The sequence below is a fragment of the Piliocolobus tephrosceles genome, unplaced genomic scaffold, assembly GCF_002776525.5.
Source record: "Piliocolobus tephrosceles isolate RC106 unplaced genomic scaffold, ASM277652v3 unscaffolded_108, whole genome shotgun sequence".
Taxonomy (NCBI): domain Eukaryota; kingdom Metazoa; phylum Chordata; class Mammalia; order Primates; family Cercopithecidae; genus Piliocolobus; species Piliocolobus tephrosceles.
In genome coordinates this window covers 2381064-2403823 of record NW_022291865.1, presented here as the reverse complement: position 1 = coordinate 2403823, position 22760 = coordinate 2381064, and the positions used below count along the sequence as shown (strand labels likewise).

Here is a 22760-nt window from a genome sequence, read left to right as displayed (position 1 = left end):
AATAAATATTTGATCAATGAATGAATGAATGAATGAATAAAGTGAGATTCCTTGGAGAGGAGAGTTCCAGTTTATGGAGGATGCTGCTGCCTTTATTACCCATGTACCCTGTCATACCAGGTGTGGAACACGTCTGTTCATTGTTAAGTAACCACTATCAAATTAACCATGAAAGGGTTAATCAGTCATATCTTTTCTTTTTAAACACAGGATACAAATGCAACTCCTTTTCTTACCTAACAAGCTGACCAGAATCTTAAACTGGGAAACCACATGGATCTGGAAAACAGCAAATCATGAGGCTCAATTAGACATTTCTGACAAGGTTTAGCAAATGTTCATTCAGTAACAGCACTAAAAAGGGACCATGGAGCCTATCCAGTTACAGGGCTCCCACTTATTTTTCTGGGCATTATAATTTCTGTGATTATCATTTCTGCTTGTGAGAGAGGCTCAGGCACATGATATATGGGCAGAGACCCCTGGATAAATGGAAGGTCAAAGAGAAGAGGATTTGGAGTTAATAAATAACATTACCGGCCGGGCGCGGTGGCTCATGCCTGTAATCCCAGCACTTTGGGAGGCCAAGGCGGGTGGATCACGAGGTCAAGAGATCAAGACCATCCTGGCTAACATGGTGAAACCCCGTCTCTACTAAAAATACAAAAAATTAGCTGGGCGTGGTGGCGCGTGCCTGTAGTCCCAGCTACTTGGAAGGCTGAGGCAGGAGAATGGCATGAACCCAGGAGGCAGAGCTTGCAGTGAGCCGAGATCGCGCCACTACGCTCCAGCCTGCGTGACAGAGCAAGACTCCGCCTCAAAAAAAAAAAAAAAATACATACATAAATACACAAATAACATTACCAAAATTCTGGTTTGACGGGTCTCATATAAGTCAAATATTCTTGTAAGGACTGCCATCACTGCTTACCTGCTGAATCTTTTTGGAGAAGTTCTTATTGGATTTCTCTAGTGTCACTTCAAATCTGTTGCAACCTATGGAAAATAAACATTGGACGTTCCAAATACAGGGATACATATAAAAACCACTACTAGAAAAATACTGCTCCATACTGCTCTCCTACATAAATCTTTAGAAGTTCCTGAAAGACCAAAAATCAGAGATCTAAATAGCCAGCTGTCTTACGAGCACTGTAAGATGCTTTCAACTTCAATTTTAGAGCAGAGCATTTCATGCACCTTCACTTGGCATCAGCAGAAAGGATCACACAAAGTTTACTGAAGCTGCAAGGTACTTGTGAGTCTGAAGATCTTATCTTGCATAATCAGTACCTTGGCAAAGTGTTCCACAAGGAAGAGTGTAAAAAGTAACAGTCAAATATAAGAGCCCAAGCCATGAAACCCAGCCCAAAGCATCCTCAGATCCAGACCAACTAATTTCCAGCAACTACTCTAAGTCCTGTATCATGGAGACAGAGCAAACACTCAAACCCATCTCCAGAGCTAAGGCAATTGAATGCATCTACACTTACTGCCACTTTCAGGTGATGCTACATCTGCTGGCACTGTTACAAAAAAGGGGAAAAAAGTTATATACCATAAAAACATGTGAACGCAGCCTTGCTGGGGATGACAAAAATATTCAGCCTCAAAAGTCACCAATGGGTCAAAAAGAGAGTATCATCATCATCATCATCAGAGCAGCTATCATTAAGCAATAACTACATACTGGGTTCTGGGTTTAAAAATTTATACTTTTTTTTTCCTGTAAACTCACAACTCCCAAGAAGTAGGTATTATTATTCCAAGCTCATATTTGAGGGCCCTGAGGGGTAAAGCAGTTAGGTAATAGCCAGTGAGGGAGCCTATAAGCAAACCCAGGCTGATTCTAAAGCCTGTGCCCTGAGCCCACGCTCTGCTACCTGCCTTCTAGTTCATGGACAGGATGCTTGCACTGCTGACCTGAGTTGTTCCCCACAGCTAGCTCTGCCCTTGCCCTCTGGAAATCAGGGAGACTCTTTGGGGCAGCCATAAGAACTCATGTCACCAAAGCTGGTCTCACTTCTTCCATGTGTCCCTCAGTAGAGGGGATGAAGAAAGGGCCCTAAAGTTGCAGGGAGTGTGCCCTGGTATTCTGCTGTTACATTTCATGAGGAAAAAAAACAATTCAGACACTTCCTACACTTTAAAGCACCTTATTATTGCACTTAATAATTCTCCTTTTTTGTTTTTTGAGACACAGTATCATTCTGCTGCCCAGGCCAGTGCAGTGGTGCGATCTCAGCTTACTGCAACTTCCACCTCCCGGGTTCAAGCAATTCTTGTGCCCTTAGCCTCTGGAGTAGCTGGGATTACAGGCATGTGCCACCACGCCCGGCTAATTTTTATATTTTTAGTAGAGATGGAGTTTCACCATGTTGGCCAGGTTGGTCTTGAACTCTTGACCTCAGGTGATCCACCCACCTCGGCCTCCCAAAGTGCTGGGATTATAGGTGTGAGCCACTGCTCCAGGCCTATAATTCTCTTTACAAATAGAATTTTCTAAGGCAGAGATTCTTAAACTTCTTTTTCTCCAAATCTTGATACTCTTAAAAATTACTGAGGACTTCAAAGAACTTTTTTGGGGATTATATACATGAATATTTACATTAGAAATTTAAATACATACATTTAAAAACATGTATGTATTTAAAAACAACAATAACCCCATAAGTAAGAACCCACATCTGCTTCTGCATTTAATCTGTTTTGATAATTTAATTTGTTTTGGTTGAAGTATATGATAAAAAATCTGTCCTCATACAGATATACAGTTGAAAAGGGAAAAGTACTTTAATAGATTTTTCAGATTATTCTTTGACACTATACCAACACTTAACAAATGTAATTTCTCGTAAAGTGAGATCTCATACTTGTCAACGAACTTTTCATTTTCTGTCATGTCAAAAAACATTGTTCTACCTTACACTTTGAATGTATCTTTTACTCACACACGATTTTAAAACTTCATGCATTCGTCATCTGGAAAATGTTGGTTTACTGAGTTATGCAGATTTTCCAATCCAGACCTACATTTCATTATAGGATGTTAAAAAATGACACTCATTATTATCACCCCCAATCTCATCAGAAAAAAATCTTTAATTATGGAGAAGCTGTCACACTCAGGGGGGTGAACACAAGTTTTCCACAATTCTATTTTTTTTCTTGAAAGCTCTAACTTTATTGTTCACAAGAAATACTGCCAGTTGTTTACCTTAAAGTAACAGATTCCCTTTGCTCATTAAAAAAAAAAAAAAAAAAAAAAACCTGCCAAATATCCAAATGGTCTGAAAAAACCACAACCTGTCATTGTTTCAAACAAAAACAACACTCCATGAAAAAAGTAGCCAGTTTAGCTCATAACTCAATCACACAAGCATTTTTCCCTCAAGAGAGCCATCGGACTTCACACCTTAGCACACAGCAGAAGTACTGTATGTATACTTCCCATATCACAAGAGATTACTAAAAAGATGTGTTGCCAAAAGTCAAAATACAATAAAAATAATAACTTTTACTGCCTAACCAAGAACATTCTTAAGTGAAACTAGCTTTCACACACACACACACACACACACACAACTGGCCGGGCGTGGTGGCTCACGTCTGTAATCCCCGCTCTTTGGGAGGCCGAGACAGGTGGGTCACCTGAGGTCAGGAGTTCAAGAACAGCCTGGCCAACATGGTGAAATCCTGTCTCTACTAAAGACACAAAAATTAGCCATGTGTGGTGGTGGGTGCCTGTAACCCCAGTTACTCAGGAGGCTGAGGCACGAGAATTGCTTGAACCTGGGAGGGGGAGGTTGCAGTGAGCTGAGAATGCGCCACTGTATTCCAGCTTAGGTGACAAGAGTGAAATTTCGTCTCAAAAAAAAAAAAAAGAAAGAAAAAACAACAACCACCCATCACTTGAGGCACGGAGTTTGAGGCCACCCTGGGCAACAAGAGACACCTCATCTTTATGAGAAGTAAAACCTATCTGGGCACGCTGGTGTGTGCTGGTGGTCCTAGCTGCTTGAGAGGCTGAGGCGGGAGGATCGCCAGAGCCTGGGAGTTACAGGTTGCAGTGAGTCACGATTGCGCCACTGCACTCGAGTCTGAGTGGCAGAGTGAGACCATCTCAAACAAACAAACAAACAAACACCCACGCTGAGCACATGGTGGGAATTACACAATGACTATTAGTACAGCCTGGTACCACTTTTTTTTTTCTTGCTTTTTTAAAGTCTCTATTTGAAGTTAGGTGCTACTGTTCTGATTTGTGTTCAGGTGCCCACCAGTTTTAATCACCATTCCTTTTGCACCATCATTGTAAATGTCAATACAGTGGAAAAAAAAAAAAAAAAAACGAAATGTTTCAGTGTTTTTGCAAACTTGGTTTTGTCCTTGTGGGTCCTCTGAAAGGATCTTGGGGATCCCCAGGGGTCTAGAGACCACACTTTGAGAACGCTGCTCAGCACGACTGAAATAAACCTAGAGTTGTAAAGGCCTCAGACATGAACTAATCTAACCCCTCTCAGTTCAAGATAAGAGTAGACTGGGCTGGGCACAGTGGCTCACGCCTGTAATCCCAGCACTTTGGGAGGCTGAGGCGGGTGGATCACTTGAGGTCAGGAATTCCAGACCAGCCTGGCCAAGAGGGTGAAACCCTGTCTCTAAAAATATATAAAAATTAGCTGGGCATGGTGGCACACATCTGTAGTCCTAGAACTTTGGGAGGCTGAGGTGGGCAGATTACTTGAGCCCAGGAACTCAAGTCCAGCCTGGGCAATCTGGCGAAACCCCATCTCTACAAAAGATACAAAAATGGGGCTCAAGCCTGTAATCCCAGCACTTTGGGAGGCCGAGACGGGCGGATCACGAGGTCAGGAGATCGAGACTATCCTGGCTAAGATGGTGAAACCCCGTCTCTACTAAAAAATACAAAAAACTAGCTGGGTGAGGTGGCGGGTGCCTGTAGTCCCAGCTACACGGGAGGCTGAGGCAGGAGAATGGCGTGAACCCAGGAGGCGGAGCTTGCAGTGAGCTGAGATCCGGCCACTGCACTCCAGCCTGGGCAACAGACCGAGACTCCGTCTCAAAAAAAAAAAAAAAAAGATACAAAAATGGGTCAGGCATGTTGGTGTGTGCCTGTGGTCCCAGCTACCTGGGAGGCTGAGGTGGGAGGATGGTTTGAACCCAGGAGGTTAAGGCTACAGTGAGCCAGGATAGCGACACTACACTCCAGCCTAGGCAACAGAGCAAGACCCTGTCTCAAAAAATAAAGAGTAAAATGAAGCCTAGAGATGTCTGTTGAGAAATGTTTATACTCATGTTTGAGAATTAACCAATTAAAAACACATTTACTGAATAATTACTAGGCTAGACATATCAGAGGATAAAAATGTCACTGGCTCAACTGAGCTCCAGGGAAATGACTCAGATCAGATCAGAGCCCACGATCCCTAGCCCTGGTCTTTTCTTGACCCTATTATCCCCTCCCTTTCCTCAGAAAGACAGTCTACCCATAGACCTATTTAGGCTTGAAATATCTCAAATCTAGAAACCAAACTAACCCTAGAACTAATTCACACAGGCCCAGGTCTATTTGTGGCCCACACCAGGCCAGAGCTGGGCCAGAACTAAACTGTTCACCAAGAGTATAGGGAAAAATGACATTTCTTGAAGAAAAAGTTTCAAATTAGAGTTTGATTTCCTAATTGTCTATATTTAAGCTACCTATGGAGAAACTGAGGCCCAGGAACATTAACTAATTTGTCAAAGTTGACATGATAAAATGATCACAGAGCAAGGAATAGTCGCCACTGGGGTTCCAAGCCAGATTAATGCTCATATTACCAGTTTAGGTCTATACTGTGTTGAAAGACTTCATTTGTAAAGTCTTGTTTTCAATTTCTGATCACCACTTACATCTGAAAGTAGAGAGTCAAAAAACAGTTGTTGAATGCTGAATAAGATAAGCATTTTTAGCTTTAAAATTAAAATGTGAGCTTAATTTTAAAATTATAGACCAAGTAAATATCACAGAATGCAAATATTTTGGCTCTGAGAACTAAAAAAAAAAATTTTTTTTGAGACAAGGTCTGTTGCTAAGGCTGGAGAGCAATGGTGCGATCACAGCTCACTGCAGCCTCAACCTCCTGGGCTCAAGCGATCCTCTCAGCTCAGCCTCCACAGCAGCTGGAATTACAAGCGCGTACCACCACATCCAGCTAATTTTTAGTAGAGAGGGTGTCACTATGTTGCCCAGGCTGGTCTCAAACTCCTGGCCTCAAACATTCCTCCTACTTCAGTCTCCCAAAGTGCTGAGATTATAGGCATGAGCCACTTCACCTAGCCAAGAATTAAAAATTTAAAACATTAAAACAAAGATCAACAATGTACTGCCCAAGGGCCAAACTGAGGCCTTTGCATGTTTTTGTAAATAAAGTTTTATTGGAACATAACCACACCTATTCATTATATATTGCTTACAGCTGCTTTCATGTTACAATGGCAGAGTTAAGTACTTACAACACTGCAAAGCCTAAAATATTTATTCTTTGGACCTTTTCAGAACAAGTTTGCTGACCCCTGATTTAGAGGACAGTTGAAAAACTTAGAAATGAAATAAATTCTCTATTTTGTTCTCTGGTTTATTTTCCTACCCTGCTGCAGAAACTGACCAGGATATCTTCCTCTTTGCTGGGTGCACTAGTAAGGTGCTTTTTCCCCCAATGTTACCCTTGCTCCAGGTTCCAAAAGAGAGCTCTATTTATCTTAAGCTATCTCTTAAGCTATTTACCAGAGAAATATATATTAGATTGAAAAGTATGAAATTAACTGCAGATTTCTGTAGAGTGGCTCCAGGGCGTAATACCTCAACATATCTATTCTCCATAAAGAGAGCATAGAAATGAAAACAGGGAAGGGCAGTGAGGTACTTTCTGCCCCAATAAAAAAACACTCTTTAAAAGAATACATTTCAAATACTTTAGTTACTACTCTATGTTACTGACAGTCACATTTGATTAGAACTTTAGTTTTCACAGTTTCTTCAAGCCTATTATTGCATCTGCCCCAACAATTTTGTGAGACAAAGAGAGTTTACGGAAAACTGATGTTGGAAAGAACCTGCTCACAGTCACGCAGCCAGCGGGAAGTGCACGTGAACACAAACCCTGGTCCTCTCTTCCTGGTCTACCCCTCATAAACTAACAAGATATTTTATTTTATTTCTGTCGCCCGGGCTGGAGTGCAGTGGCCGGATCTCAGCTCACTGCAAGCTCCGTCTCCCGGGTTCACGCCATTCTCCTGCCTCAGCCTCCCGAGTAGCTGGGACTACAGGCACCCGCCACCTCGCCCGGCTAGTTTTTGCTAACAAGGTATTTTAAACCAATGTTTCCTAATTTTTTTTCCTACCACCACACCATATATACAGGAATCTTATTCCCATTAATAGTATTTCTTATTATTGGTAGTGAGTCTCTAAGAAAAGAGGAGGAAAACGACCACCTCCTCTTTCCTTAGAGACTCACTACCAGTAATAAGTAATTCAGTAATAAGTAAACCAGCAACTCATCCTCACCTCCCAGATGTAGGTAGGGCAATACAGTTTGAAGGAGAAAAGCCCTAGGCATTCTCAAGTCTTCTCCCCATTTTCTCACCATGCTCCCTCTAACCTTCACTCTCTCTTTCAATGGTCCAGGAATAACTGATTTTACCGTTGTATACTAGCTGACTATTACAACATTATCATTATTATTCTTTTTTCATGAGCAATATGCACTTACCAACGTCCTTCCGAATCCTATAGAGAAGAAGATGTCCTTGTTTGGTTCCCACAAGAAGCCATTCCTCTGGGAAAAAAACAGCTGTGAGAAAGGTCAATCAGCTTGAACATAACCCTATTTCTTTAGCTGGGGCTTGTCATCAGAAATCAATGTGTCAAGAAAATGAGTTGCTTTTGATAGCAGGTGTTTTGCAAAGCTAAGGAATGTTTATACGCGTGTTTGAGAATCAACCAATTAAAAATACATTTATTGAATAATTACTAGGCTAGACATATCAGAGGATAAAAATGTCACTGGCTCAATTAATATTAAACTAATAAAAAAGATAGAAGGGCTTTGTATTTTTAAGATTAAATGATTGATTTTTATTTTTTATTTTATATATACTTATATTAAGATACATATCTTTAGATCTATATTTTTAAATTCAGCTAAAAAGAATATGATGAAAGTTTATAAAATCACAAAATGGAAGTACAAATGTGAAACCAGGTATCCAACCTCAGAAATAATAGCTAAGAGGCATTCTTTAAATGCTTTTGCTTTCAGGAAAATAAATGACATAGCGTAATAGGCTTACAGAATTCATTATCTCAAAAGATAGTCTAGTAGAAAATATTTAATAACAAGTGTTGATGAGAATATAAAGACATTAGAACCCTCATACACTGCTGGCAGGAATGTAAAATGGGACAGCCGCTTTGGAAAAGTCTTGCAGTTCCTCAAAAGGCTAAACATAGCTACCCTGGGAACCAGCACTTCCACTCCTGGGTATACACCCAACAGAAATGAAAACATATTCTACACAAAAACTTGTACACAAATGTTCACAGCAGTATTATTTGTAATAGCTAAAAGATGGAAACAAACCAAATGTCCACCAACTGATGAATAAACAAACAAAATGTGGCATGTCTATATAATGGAATATTAGCTAACAATGAAAAGAAAGGAAGTGTGGATATATGCTGCAACATAGGTGCACCTGAAAACATGATGCTAACTGAAGGAAGCCAGACCACAAAAGGCCACATGATTCCATTTATATCAAAAGTCCAGAGTAGGCAAATCCACAGAGGTAGAAAGATTAGTGGTTGCCCAGGGTTGGTGGGCTTGGGGGAAAATGGAAAGTAAATACTAATGGGTACTGAGTTTCTTCTAAAAGTGATGAATATGTTCTAAAATTAATTGTGGTGATAGTTGTACAACTCTGTGAATATACTAAAAACCATTTAATTGTACACTTTTTTTTTAACTTTTATTTTTTTAAGATAGGGTTCCACTCTGTCGCCCAGGCTACAGAGCAGTGGCATGATCATGGCTCACTGCAGCCTCCACCTCCCTAGCTCAAGTGATCCTCCCACCTCAGCCTCCTGAGTGTGATCATGGCTCACTGCAGCCTCTGCCTCCCGGGCTCAAGTGATATGCCCACCTCAGCCTCCCGAATGGCGACAACTGCAGGCATGCACAACCATGCTCAGCTATTTTTAAAAAAATTTTTATAGAGATGAGGGCTCACAATATTGCCAATCTGGTCTCCAACTCTTGACCTCAAGCAATGCCCCTTCAGCTTCCCAAAGTGTTGAGATTACAGGGGTGAGCCACTGTGCCCAGCCAAATTGTACATTTTAAAAGATGGTCTAGGCTAGTGGTTCTTAAACTTTAGTGTATCACAATTACTTGAGAGTTTGTTAAAACAGAACGCTAGGCTCTACCCCAGAGCTTCTGATTCAGTAGGTCTAAAAGCAGGCCCAGGAATTTTCATTTCTAACAACTTCCCAGATGATGCTGATGCTGGTGGTTGAAGGACCACATTGTGGGAGGCACTGGTCTAGGTAAAAAGAGGCTCAGAAAGAGTTTAAATAATTACCCTGATTACCAAATTACGTCATTCGAGGAAGGTAAGCATGTACAGATACTTCCTTAGCTTTTTGATAACATAAAGGTCACTCATTCCTTTCATAAACTCTCTTGATTCCGGATCTCTGCAAAATAAAATCTTGGATAATGGGACAAATAGATAACTTTTATTGCGCATGTATTGTGTTCCAGGAAACGCTAAGCACATCTGTTAGTTCACTAATCCTCACAACTATCCCTTGAAGTAAGTCCTTTTTTCCAATCCCCATTTTATAGATGAGGAAGTTGAGACCTAGGGAATACATAACTTTTCCAGAGTCACACATGTGGCAAGCAGCAGAGTTGGGATCCCAACCCCAATCTGTCTCATTCCCAACCACATGCTATGATGTACTTACTAAGGCACCTGTGTCAAAAGAATGGGTGTCAGCCAAAGGTTGTCTGAAACACAGTAGTTATATTTATAAAAACAGGTCAGCATCTACGTTCTTTATCCAAAGGATCAGTAATACTTCTCCAGGATGATGTTCTTAGTCATCCAGAAAAACAGAGTGATTCTACTTTCTTTGATTTGGGGTCTTAAAGGAAAGGCAGGTCACAAAAAGTAACACTGTATCCTCTTAATAACATTAAGTTGAAATCAGAAATAACAGCAGCTCTAATGAAGGCTGGAGATTTATGCTGGGACAGAAAATGAAAAAGTAAAAGAATTCATTTTGCAATGCTTGCTTTGTAAAAGATATTATATTTCGAACTTTATTTATAGATATCATATCAGGCAATTTGGCAATACTAAAGTTGATTTTTAGGTCACCCACTGATATTTCAGATATAAATAAAATGAAGTGGAAATTTTTAAAAAATTCCCTCATGCATAAAAATCTATAACCAAAACAAAAGGCCAACATAATGTTCACCATCTTCCCATCCTTCTCTCTCCACTCTGTCCCCCAAATCCCCGCCAGTTCCTGCTTTTCTTTATCTATTTTAATAGCCTCAGCTTCCTCCCAAGTTGGCCAGGGTCTATGAATTTTATCTCTAATGGTTCCTCATGACAGCCTCCTCCTGTAGAGTCTCTCCAGGGACCCCTGTGACAGCTTCAACTGGTCTCATTCACTCCATGCATTCTCTCACATTTGCTGTCAGTTATCTTAGAGCAGATCTCTGAAGCTGTCACACTGGGGCTTAAAAAATCTTAGGAAGCTACACTACCAAAATACAAAGTCAAATTCCTAAACATGACATTCAAGAGTCTATTTTCCATTTTTATTGAAATGTTTGTTGCCAATAGATTTTTAGATTAATTTACTTTTTTTCTTGTGAACGCAAACTAAGACATGTCAAAACATTTTTAAAAATCAAATGTCTAGGGGCCGGGCATGGTGGCTCACACCTGTAATCCCAGCACTTTGGGAGGCCGAGGTGGGTGAGTCACCGGAGGTCAGGAGTTTAAGACCAGCCTGGCCAATATGGTGAAACCCCATCTCTACTAAAAAAATACAAAAATTAGGCCAGGTGTGGTGGCTCACGCTTGTAATCCCAGCACTTTGGGAGGCCAAGGCGGGCAGATCACCTGAAGTCAGGAGTTCAAGACCAGTTCAATATAGTGGAACCCTGTCTCTACTAAAAATACAAAAACAATTAGCTGGGCATGGTGTGTGTGCCTGTAATCCCAGCTACTCAGGAGACTGAGGCAAGAGAATCGTGTCAACCCGGGAGGGAGAGGTTGCAGTGAGCTGAGATTGCACCACTCTACTCCAGCCTGGGTGATAGGGCAGGACCCCTGTCTCAAAAAAAAAAAAAAAAAAAAAAAAAATTAGCCAAGTGTGGTGGCGAGCACCTGTAATCCCAGGTACTCGGGAGGCTGAGCCAGGAGAATCACTTGAACCCAGGAGGCAGAGGTTGCGCCATTGCACTCCAGCCTGGGTAACAAGTGTGAAACTCCACCTCAAAAAAAAAAAAAAAAAAATCAAATGTCTATTCTACTGGTCATAAAAGGGAATCATTCTGATATATTAAATTCACTGAAAACTTTTAAATCAACCTGATTGATTAAATGTGCCATTAGCCAGAGGACCTGTTCCATGTTGGGTCCTCCACTCTCTAAGACACGTTATTTAACACAGCTGTGCATGCACAACACAGAGAACGACAAGCCCACATAGCACGTGCAGCATGGGGTGGACAGTCCCTCCTGAGACTCAAGACAGTAACACACAACAGAAAGCGAGACATACTACGCAAACACATAATGCACACGTAAGCAAAGCAGTATCAGCCCTGGAAAACTCCTGACGGCCTAACTCTGAGCCACAAGGTTGGACTTAATTCCTCCTGGGAAGGAGGGCTAGGCCCTGTTGCTCATAATTACCCTAATGGAACTCCTTCCAACAGTGCAATGCAGTCCAGCTTCATGTAATAAATTCCATTTCTGGCCCAATGCTGGCCACTGCAGGGAACATAAAGATGAATAAGATAGTAGTCACTTCCCTTCGTTGGGTAACATGGCAAATAACAGTACTTCTCATCTGGGCATAAGCCCCCAATCAGCTGCATTAGAATCACCTGGACTTATTAAAAATGCACATTCCTGGGCCCTGCACATGGAGATTCAGATTCAGTGGCTTTGAGGTGGTACTCTGAAATCTACATTTTAAAATTTAATTTTGTTGGCTGGGCACAGTGGCTCACGCCTATAATCCCAGCACTTTGGGAGGCCGAGGTGGGGATCACCTGAGGTCAGGAGTTTGAGACCAGCCTGGCCAAAATGGCGAAACCCCATCTCTGCTAAAAGTACAAAAATTAGCCAGGCATGGTGGTGGGCGCCTGTAATCCCAGCTACTCAGGAGGCTGAGGCACAACAATGGCTTGTACAGGTACACGCCTGGGAGGTGGAAGTTGCAGTGAGCTGAGATTGTACTGCTGGACTCCAGCCTGGGCGACATAGTGAGACTCAGTCTCAAAAAATAATAAAATAAAATAAAATAAAATTTTATTATTTGTTTTTATGAGACATTTTTATAGTTTCAAAGCTAAAACGATGAAAAGTCTAATTTCTATCATTGTCCATCTTATCCTCTCCTCTCCCTTCTGCTATGGGCATCATTTTAGTAATTTTTGAGTTATCTTTCCATTGTTTCTCTGGAAAATATAGGTATGTATGTATATACGGACATACAGATACTCATATATACACATGAAGTCTGCATTTTTTTTACAGGCTTTGAATATACATTCAAGTTTGGGAACCAGGCTCTAGAAGCAGACATGATTTACAGGACATGTGACCTTGGAAAAATTTCTTAAATTATCTAAGCCTCAGGTTCTTCTTCTGTAAAATGGAGTCTTATTTTATAAAAGCCTAATACAGCTTAGCATTTAACAACTGCAAACTATTACTATTCATATCAACATTATTCATTAAATACATATTTAATGAATACCCACTGAGTCAGGAAACGTTTTAGGTATCTCGGATATAGCAATGTAGAAAACAAAGTTCCTGCCCTGAGGGAACTTATATTCTAATGTGGAGTGAGAGATGCAATAATAATTAAATACATAAAACAACAGTAGATGGTGACCCATGATTAGAAGATAAGGCTAAGAAAACAGCACATTGGTGGATGTGGCAATCTCTTTTATATAGGATACGTAGGGAAGGTTTTGCTGATTTGGGTGACATTTCAGCAGAGAACTGAGTGAAATGAGGAATGAACCATATATACAAAGGCAAGTGAGCACCAGGCCGAGGAAACAGCAAGTGTAAAGGCCCTGGGATGGGTATGTGCTTTGTACACTGATGGAACAAGGAAGGCTGTGTGGAACTGGTACGAGAAAGGCATGAGGGGTAAGTGCACAGGAAACAGGGAAGTTACCAGGGCCTCAGCACGTCAGATGTTGCCAGACAGGGTGAAGACTTTGGAACTTATTCTAGTTGTGATGTAATACCACGGAAGGGTTTTAAGCAGAGGGTGGAATCAGATGTAGGTTTTCAAAGTTTCACTCTACCTGGTAGATAAAAAACCGAAAATGGCACAATGGCAAATATAGGGTGATCAGTGAGAAGACTACTACAGTAATTCAGGTGACAGATGATGGTGCCTTCAAGAGTAGTAATTATCAAGACAGAAATGACTGGATTTCAGATTTATTCTGGGGTAGAACACACAAGATTTGCTGATAGATGGGATATAGTGTAAAATAGAATGAAAGAAGTCAAGAACGATTCCAAAGCTTTTGGCCTTAGTCAAAGAGGTAAATAGAAATGCCACTTGCTGAGATTAAGATACAGGAGGACAGGCATGTTTGAGGGGAGAGAACTGTTTTGGTTATGCTATGAGACATTCAAATGAAGATGCTGAAAAGGCAGCAGGATTATACATATTTGGAGTTTAGAAAGAAATCACCCTCATCATGTTCCCCTGATTTCCTTTCTTTTTTTTTTTTTTTTGAGACGGAGTCTCTCTCTGTCACCCAGGCTGGAGTGCGGAGGCCTGATCTCGGCTCACTGAAAGCTCCGCCTCCCGGGTTCATGCCATTCTCCTGCCTCAGCCTCCCGAGTAGCTGGGACTACAGGCGCCCACCACCACGCCCGGCTAATTTTTTGTATTTTTAGTAGAGACGGGGTTTCACTGGGTTAGCCAGGATGATCTCAATCTCCTGACCTCGTGATCCGCCCGCCTCAGCCTCCCAAAGTGCTGGGATTACAGGCGTGAGCCACCGCGCCCGGCCCCCTTGATTTCTATTTCCTAGGAGACAGAGTATGTTGTCTCTAAGACATTTACACCTTAAATATTATTTGGCCCTGTGTGACCTGCCTCTGGAAATTCCCGAACGAATTTTGCAACCAAAGGCACAATGTAGTTAAAAAGGGGTAATGACTAGAAACAGCAATAATTACTGCTGCTCAAATCTGGAAATAAAGCACTTTTGAAGCAGGAGGCAGTTAATGGCCTCTTGTAACCTAATATGTACCAAAGCACCTTAGGAAGCAAAGAGCATTTCTCCTGTTTGGTGGGTGATCAAGGAAGGCCAAAAGCTACCTATCGTTTCAAAACTGTGTTCCTGAAAACCACAGGTGCAAGGAATTTTTACTGTGACAAAGTGGAGTTACTGAGAGTCTAGGAGCACTATGTGCTAATGGTCCAACAGGAGATCGGAGTCAAGGATTCTGACGCGCTAAGTCAAGTGTGGCAACAGCTGCATTAATCCTTAATCCCTTTCAGAAACACGTCCTTAGCTGAGTTGGGTACCCCCTCATCCATATGTCTCTAGTATCATAATCTGTTCACATGTCTTTGTCCCCCCAATGTGTGTCCTAGGAGCACAGGCACCGTTTCTTATTCATCATTGTATTACTGTCCCTAGCAAAGGGAATGGCCCATGTAGGCACCTAATACGTGTATCTGATGAAGCAATGGGGGAATTAATCCCTTCATGCAGTGTCACATCTTTCATTTAAAAACTTTCTCCTTCTCTATTTAAATGTTTAATGAGAGCATTTAATGACAGAAATTGGTTTTCTTGAGATGTCTGGAGGAAATAGGATTCTCCTCTTAACCCAAAGGACTAGAACTGCTTACTGTGGAGGTGTGATTTTAAAGAGACCCAGAGCTGCTAAAGGAGGAAGGGTGCACATTAACATGAAAATTCCTCGTGAAAGAACCCTACAGAAGAAATCATGAAGAACTCTGCAAAGATGACTTGGTGACACTGTGAACAGCTGATGCACACAATATCAGACACACCAAGATTCCATGAGGCCCATCATGGTTACCTATCTAGCCCAGTATAAGATCTGATTAAGGGATCTGAATCATCTTTTTATGGTCCTTGATTTCTAGGACCTAAACATTAGGAGGAAAGTTAGAAATGATTTCCTCGGTCTTTGGGGGCTGGTATCAAACCAGTCACTCATAGGTAGAGCACAATGTTCACCGTTATCCCTGAAACCTTCATTTGTATTTCAGAGCACACAAGAGATGTCTATCCCTGCCTTCTGCACTAGTCAATCTCAAAAGGACTATGCTAGTTTTTATGGGTTAGGTTTCATGACAGTCTGGAAACTCTTCCGCCTACAGAGTTAGGTAACTTAGACACTTTGGATATGAGGTAATCAACCACTTGGGTAGACTCAAAGGTTAGCTAACTACATGAGTTCCCTACAGGAATGAGAAGTGAACGAGTGATCACTATAGGGAAAAAAAAGCATATGGTGTTAACTTGTTCTATGCCCCCAAAACCAGGGTTGACTTTCATCTAGAAAACAACACAAACATCTGGACAACTTCAAGCCCCTGGCAGGCTGAGAAATTCTTACTGCTTTGGCCCTCTAAAATGAAGACTTCTTGGGAATCAAAATGGGCTAAAGCTGAGCACAATTAAAAAGGAAAGCTCATCCTCCACTCTGCACAGGGAGCAAGAGCAAGGGGAACTCCCCTAAATGACTGATCACTGGGATCACCCAAGCAGCCCCATAGACTACAGCCGGTGGTCATCTCTCTGCTTTCTCTCATCCCAAGCCCCCCTCGGGTAGCATCCAACCAAAGCCCACACGGATGAACGCCTGTCCACTTCCCCGGCCTCAGAAAAGCTCCGGGCCGCTCCTGTGCTGACTCCGCCTCGGCCCCGCGGCCCCTCGGCTCACCCCAGGCAGCGAGACAGTCGATTTGCAGAGGCAGCTTTTCTAGGATCGGCACTGGCTCGAAAGCGTCGTGCATGGCGGCAAGGGGAGAGTCGCCACCGCCGTCTCGCCCAGTGTTCCGGGCCGGGTTGGGGTCCGGAACGAGGCTGCGCTAAGAGTAGACCGCGATCCGGCCAGATGGCCCCCCAGCTACAGGCCCTTCAACAACACAGCCATCGTCAACCCCGGACTTCCTGCTGGTTAGGCCCGCCCCTTCCGCAGTCGAAGTCCCGCCCCTTCCTCCCAGTGCACTCTCAAGGAATTGACTTGTTGCTGAGTTGCCATCGTCACTGTGGACGCAGAGCCACTCTATCCCGAGCAGCCATGGGCTTACCATAGAAGGAGCAAACTCTTAATCTTAGAACTGTTTTAGGCAGTGGGCGTGATGGTTAAAAACTCGGCCTTTGGCGTCAGACCTCAGACGGAGATCTACCAATTAGGAAATCAGCTGTGATTTAGAAAATTTATTTCGATACCATACTTTCCTAATCTGCAAAATGATTTGTGTAAATACCTGTGATCCAGTATCGTGAGCGCTTAGCAACACCTGACACACACTAAGCTCTCAATAAATGGTAGCTTTAGTATTACCATTATATCCCAATTAGTACAAGCACCTTACCTTTATGCTTTCATGGTTGTTCTAGACCAGCAACAGCAGCAGTAGCAGCAACACCTATGAACTTGTTAGAAATGCAGTTTCAGGCCCATTCCAGTTCTACTGAATCTGAAACTCTGGAAGGGAACAGTAATCTATGTTTTAATAAACCCCAAGGCGAGTCCATGCATTTAAAAGCTTGAGAACCACTATCTTAGGCTAGGGTTGTTCAGTGGTAGCACTACCCACCTTTAGGACAGGATAATTTCTTGTTGGGGGAGGGGGCATGTTCTGTGCAATGTAAGGTGTTTAACAGTATCCTTAACCTCCACCCACCAGATGCCAGTATCTTCCCTACAGAGGTATAAAAATGTCTCTTTGCTGTATGTCCTCTGGAAGGCAAAATCACCCTGAGAACCATTTGAGGCCAATGCTTTTCAAATTTAATGTGTATACAAATCACCTAGAGACAGTGTTAAAATACCTCTTCTGACTCAGTAGGACCAGAGTAAGACCCTCAATTGAGCACCAAATATCTCCCAGATGTTGCTTGTCCCTGGATCACATTTTGAGTAGCAAGAGTTTAGGCAACAGATGATTCACTAACTCTTGCAAGTGAGTGAAATAAGCCTCCTTTTAATTTGATGATCACATTCCTACCAATTCAACTTTCCCAAGTTGTGTCTTACATCCTAATATTCCTTTTAGGAAGGTGTCATGGCTCTTCCTCCTACAGGACCCGGGACCTGTACTGTCTGAGGTTACCTTAGTATTCCCCTTGAAGACTTAAAAAACAACTTAGTTTGAGCTGCAAGAATGATCTATATCTGGTAATTTCCCCCTAGGAAAACATCAGATCAAAAAATTAAGCATTTGGGTTTAAAGCAAAAATGTAAAAGAAAAAGGGTAAATCTATGATATGAAGCCAAAAAAAACTGGTCCTGGTCATTTTATTTTTACACAGTATCAATTTCTTCATATGTAAACTAGGAATACTCGTCCCATCTTTGCCAAATGCTGTTCTGATAATCAAGTGAAAGTATACTTTCAAGTAGTCATAAACACAAAAATTGCTAAACAAATCCTGTGTTACAGCTGATTTTCACCATAGAAGCCGATCACCTTCTTAAAAATTTAGAATTACCAGCTGTTGTGCTGGAAGGTCTAGTACCTTTTTGTTCAGGCCCAAAACCCTAAGGTTTATATTGTTTTACAGATTAGTGTAAAGCTATAAATTTCTTCTGAACCTGTCCTAAGAAATGACACACTATATCCATTCCCAGTAATACAGAAAGCTATAAGTAGAATTATCAGGGCCCAAGCTATAGAATTTGTACTATACACTCCTGCTTAACACAAGGGTTTTTTTTTTTTTCCTAGTCTCAAGTCAATATCAAACCAGCCTAAAAAAATAATTTGACCAACTATCTTGCTGCATTACAACCATTATTCATCTGTTAAGTTTTAATATGCAATAGCAGCATGTAACAGTACCACCAGCCTTTGGCTAATGAATTAGCATGAGAATATAGTCAGTTCTTCAGACTGTTGTTCCCCAGAGATACTTCCCAGGAAACTTTTTTTTAAAATTACCATAGCAAAGAGTTGTAGAGAAACTACCTAAGGATTAACACTTTCACTGCAGTATGAGTTAGTGAAGATTGTGGTCATGTGGTCATTGGTTTTAACAGAAAATAAGATAATCTAGAATAAAAGCCATGGAAGGAAATGTTTCATGAGTTTGAGAGAAAGGGTCTTCAGAAAAAGTTTGAAAAAAATGAGAAAAATACATTAATTTTGTTAAATTTTTTTATATTAAAAAGTGGCATGAACTTTTTATGTAGAACAAAAATCTTGGGAAGGCAAAATTGGATAAAACCATTAAAACAGAAATAGAGTGCTTCAAATGAATCCCATCACCTTGTGATGTCCCTTATAAACAGGCTCTAAACCAATACCAGATACCAGAACAGTCCATCCTAAAGAATGAGCAGCAGTCCAGGGCCTCCACACTACTTCATGCAACAACTGTTTAAATTAAGCCAGCAGGACCTGTTTCCTTTGTATAAGCTACCACTTCTGAAGCATTACAGTTCCTCTAGCATGGTGCTCAATCACAGCACTTGGAGCACCTCTCTGCATAAAGGCAAGCAAAACATTGCCTAGGACCCTGCAATGCCACCCTTGGAGGCTTACAAAACAGTAGTTAAAAGTTTCGGAGTGTGCACCACATTGCCAGCAATGGGATGTGTCACAATAGCAGATGTCAAAAGAGTTAAGCTAATATTTCTCTTTAAAGTACATCTGAAATAGAAAAATCTTTAATATACACCATTTGTAAACAAAATTGCACTTGATTTTGCTTTTTTAAATGATCTGAATCATACTGTAACAGTTTCTCTTTCTTCTTTTGATCAAAGAATTATGGCTCCTTAACTCAGAAGGGCCCTTTTTTCTCAAAACAACCTCTGCGAGATGTAACCTTGACTTCCCAGGAAAATTAAAGGTAGTTAACAATTTCCCCCATCACCTATGTAACTCCCTAAATAAATAAAAATTACAGGCAGTTGCTCCTGGAGATTACATATTATGGTGTTGATGACAGTCCTTTAGAAGACGTTAAACTTTTTAGTTTGTCAGATTAAAAAAATGAAACATTACAGAAAGTTCAGGAACAACACATTTAAGTTGCATGAACATCCAGTCAGAGTCTGGGAGGAAAGGGGGCATCAGTGTTGTAAATATGAAGCTTGCAGATTTTTCTCATCTTATGAACTTGTTTTCAGTAAGATGTTCTCTTTGTTCTGACACCTCTTGCCAACTCCAATGCCCAAAGATCAAGGAACAGATCAGAATGTCATTGCTTCCTTTAATCCCATGGAGCCGTACAGAAGACTGACACAGATGCTGATCTCTTCCCTGATAGGAGCCATCTTTAACTGCAAATCTTCCCATTCCTTACTCCATTTTGGACCTTTCAAAGTGTGTGATCATTCGTTCCTAGGGACAAAAAAGGTTTAAGTATATTAGGTTAAAATGATCTATATTCCAAATATCTTCTATACAGACTATCCAAGCAAACATCTTCCACGAGTACTTGTTTATGTTAATTAAATGTTGAGAGAAATGGTTCCTAAACATTTCTGAAGATTTTGAACATACAGATGTCCAGACCTCACCCAAGAACAACTACATCAAAAGCTCTAGGCTTCGGGACAGCAAATCAGCACTCAGAAGGAAATGTATAGCGTCAGTTAAGATGACTAAACCAATATTTACATAAGATTAGGCTTTAATAAAAATGTGTACTTCCTCTAATTCAGGAATTTAACTTGAAGACCCAGTGAAGGATGAGGGCAAAGATGTGCACATAGTTAACACTTTGCACTTCAGAATTGTTAGGAGGGTAGATTTCTTATGTGTTTTTTACTACAATTTTAAAAAATCATGTAAAAAATAAAATTACATTTAATTGAATATAGTATTTACAGTATCCCATTTCAATTACAATAATTAATGCACTACCGTTAAATTTCCCTTCTTAGGCAATTTTATACCTTAGAGTTAATTTTCATTTTTCTTCTGCCTCATTTGCTAAGTACCTCTCACTGTTGTATCACAAACTGACAGAACTACAAATCCTTTTTGAATATAATCAATCACATCAGATAATCTATAGATGTTTCCCTTTTTCTTAAAAATATCCTTTCCGATGCTCTCTGTTCTCTACTCCATCCAAGCCTGTTGCCCAGCTGCCAACCTGAGAATTTCTTACATCATACTGGGAATTTTTCTTGTCTCTGTGTTGGACCCTTTATTTCCTAGATCCCGTCTTTTTCTTAGCTTCCTCATTTTTGTGGAGAACATTTTCTACTGCTTTCCTCAGAAACTGCATATAGGACATCAATTATTTTACTTCTTGTGTGGCTGGAAACATCTTTATTTTACCCTCATAATGATAGTTTAGTTGAGTACAGAATTCTAGGTTGAAAATAATTCAAAGGCTTTGTTCTGGCTTCCAAAGATGTTGTTGAAGAGCCTTATGCCATTTTGATTCCTGGTCCATCATGTAAATTGTTTCTCCTGTAATTCATTTAAGTTCTTTTTCAGTTTTAAGTGAAAAAAAAGCCTTGGAGAAAGTGATATCAGCAAGATGACAGAACAGGAAGTCCTGGACCCTCCTTCCCCCTACAGACACACTGACTCAATAACACATGGAAAAATTCCCTTTGTGAGAAATCCAGAAACCAGTTGAGGGTCTTCTGCACTACAGGAAAGCATGAAACCAGCTGTATCAAAGTCAGCAGAAAAATCTGAGGCACCTCTTGCCATAATTCTTCCCTTCCCATGGACCTAGTACAGTACCACATGATAGGGTGGAAACCCTCAGCTCCCAGCTTCTTTTTGGAGAGGGAAGGAAATGACTGGAATGTACACCCAACATTCTGACTTTTCTGGAACCTGCACAAGAGACTGTTCTCTGTCTTGCCTGAATCCGAGAGCTAACAACAAAGGGCCCAGGTTGGAAGTTGCTGAAATCAAAAGTGGAAGTTTGGACTAGCAAGTATGAGCTCACTACAGCCCCTCCCCCAGCTCTGTGCAGAGTAAGCAGGTAGAATCCCCAACATCCCCAAATCCCAGCTTTTCCCTAGGGAGGAGAGTTGGACTATGAAAAAGTTCCAACTTTGTAAGAGGTTACCTGAGGGAATAGTTTCTGTAGGGAATGGTTTGAAGCACAGATGGGACCAGTATACTTTAGGTGCCTGGGGTCAGTATAAATAAAAAAGAGCTGGGCTATGCCACTGGCTCCAGGAGACCCATGATACAGCAGATAAACACAAAAGGGAGCAAGAGATTATAAATTCCCAGGGAGGGAAAAAGCCAGCAAATCCCTCTGATTGGGAATATATATGCAGAAGTCCAGAAAAGATATAATACAGAGTGGGTTAGAGAGGTCCTCAGAATCTCCATGCAGGATGATTGGTGAGGGTGTTCTCCTGTACAATGCCAGTCCATGAACACGGGAAAGGTAACTGTTTTTTTCTAATGCACTGAAACCAACACAAAGAATTAAGGAAAATGGAGAATCAGAGAAACATGGCCCAAACAAAGGAAGAAGATAAATCTCTGGAAACCAACCCCAATGAAACAGAGGTATAGGAATTATTTGAAAGACAATGCAAAATAACTATCATGAAGATTTAAACAAACTCAGGAGAACAATGCATGAACAAAGTAAGAATTTCAACAAAAATATACAAAACATTTTTTAAAATATGCCAACAAATTGGATAACCTAGAACAAAATATATAGTTCCTAGAAGTATACAACCTACCAAGACTGAATCATCAAGGAATAGAAAATCTGGGGGGGACGGGGGGAGGAAAGAAAAAACACAACCTGGTAAGACCTACAACAAGAAACAAGATTCCATTAGTAATCAAACACACCCCAACAAAAAAGCAGCCCAGGACCAGATGGCTTCTTTAGTTGAGTCCTACCAAGTATTTAAAGACAAAGTAACACTAATCCTTCTTAAACTCTTTCAAAAAAATTCAAGAGGAAAAAATGTATTTGGAAGGATCTTCCAAACTTATTCTATGAGGCCAGCATTACCCTAATGCCAAAGCCAAAGACATGACAAGAAGAGAAAATGACAGGCCAATATCCCTGATGAGCACAGACGCAAAAACCTTCAACAAAACGCTGGAAAACAGAATTCAACGGCACATTAAAAGAATCATACACTATGACCAGGTGGAACAAAATAGAAAGCCCAGAAATAAAACTTCACATATATGGTCAACTGATCTTCGAAAAGAGAGACAACACTGCACAGTG

At 41.0% G+C, this 22760-nt stretch overlaps 2 protein-coding genes across 6 annotated transcripts in view; both read right to left on the bottom strand.

Moving 5' to 3' along the window:
* Positions 1-22: 22 nt before the first annotated feature.
* Positions 23-16529, bottom strand: LOC111529189 (vam6/Vps39-like protein). 2 transcript variants are annotated; one of them, XM_023196087.2, is made up of 4 exons: positions 16285-16515; positions 7776-7856; positions 932-996; positions 23-279 (listed from the first exon to the last, which is right to left on the bottom strand). In XM_023196087.2, exons 1-4 carry the CDS (start codon positions 16355-16357, stop codon positions 178-180), a joined length of 321 nt encoding a protein of 106 aa, XP_023051855.1. In that variant the 5' UTR covers positions 16358-16515; the 3' UTR covers positions 23-177. The 2 variants fall into 2 exon arrangements, with proteins under 2 accessions (XP_023051855.1, XP_023051856.1); XM_023196088.2 differs by having other exon boundaries at positions 34-279; positions 7776-7841; positions 16285-16529.
* Positions 16530-18713: 2184 nt separating this feature from the next.
* LOC111529158 (transmembrane protein 87A) overlaps positions 18714-22760 on the bottom strand; it is a 64533-nt gene continuing 60486 nt past the window's right edge. For 3 of the 4 annotated variants that reach the window (XM_023196010.3, XM_023196012.3, XM_023196013.2), the window contains exon 20: positions 18714-19918. In XM_023196010.3, coding sequence (XP_023051778.1) covers positions 19877-19918 — 42 coding nt within the window. In that variant the 3' untranslated portion in view covers positions 18714-19876. The remainder of the gene's footprint in view (positions 19919-22760) is intronic. The other variant, XM_023196011.3, reaches the window with a different exon arrangement.

Coding starts and splice junctions, on each gene's coding strand:
- LOC111529189 (XM_023196087.2), bottom strand. CDS start 16,357: ATGCACGACGCTTTCGAGCCAGTGCCGATCCTAGAAAAGCTGCCTCTG. Junction 997..7,775: donor TAGGATTCGGAAGGACGTTG/GTAAGTGCATAT, acceptor TATTTTCCATAG/GTTGCAACAGATTTGAAGTG. Junction 280..931: donor TCTCCAAAAAGATTCAGCAG/GTAAGCAGTGAT, acceptor GCTGTTTTCCAG/ATCCATGTGGTTTCCCAGTT.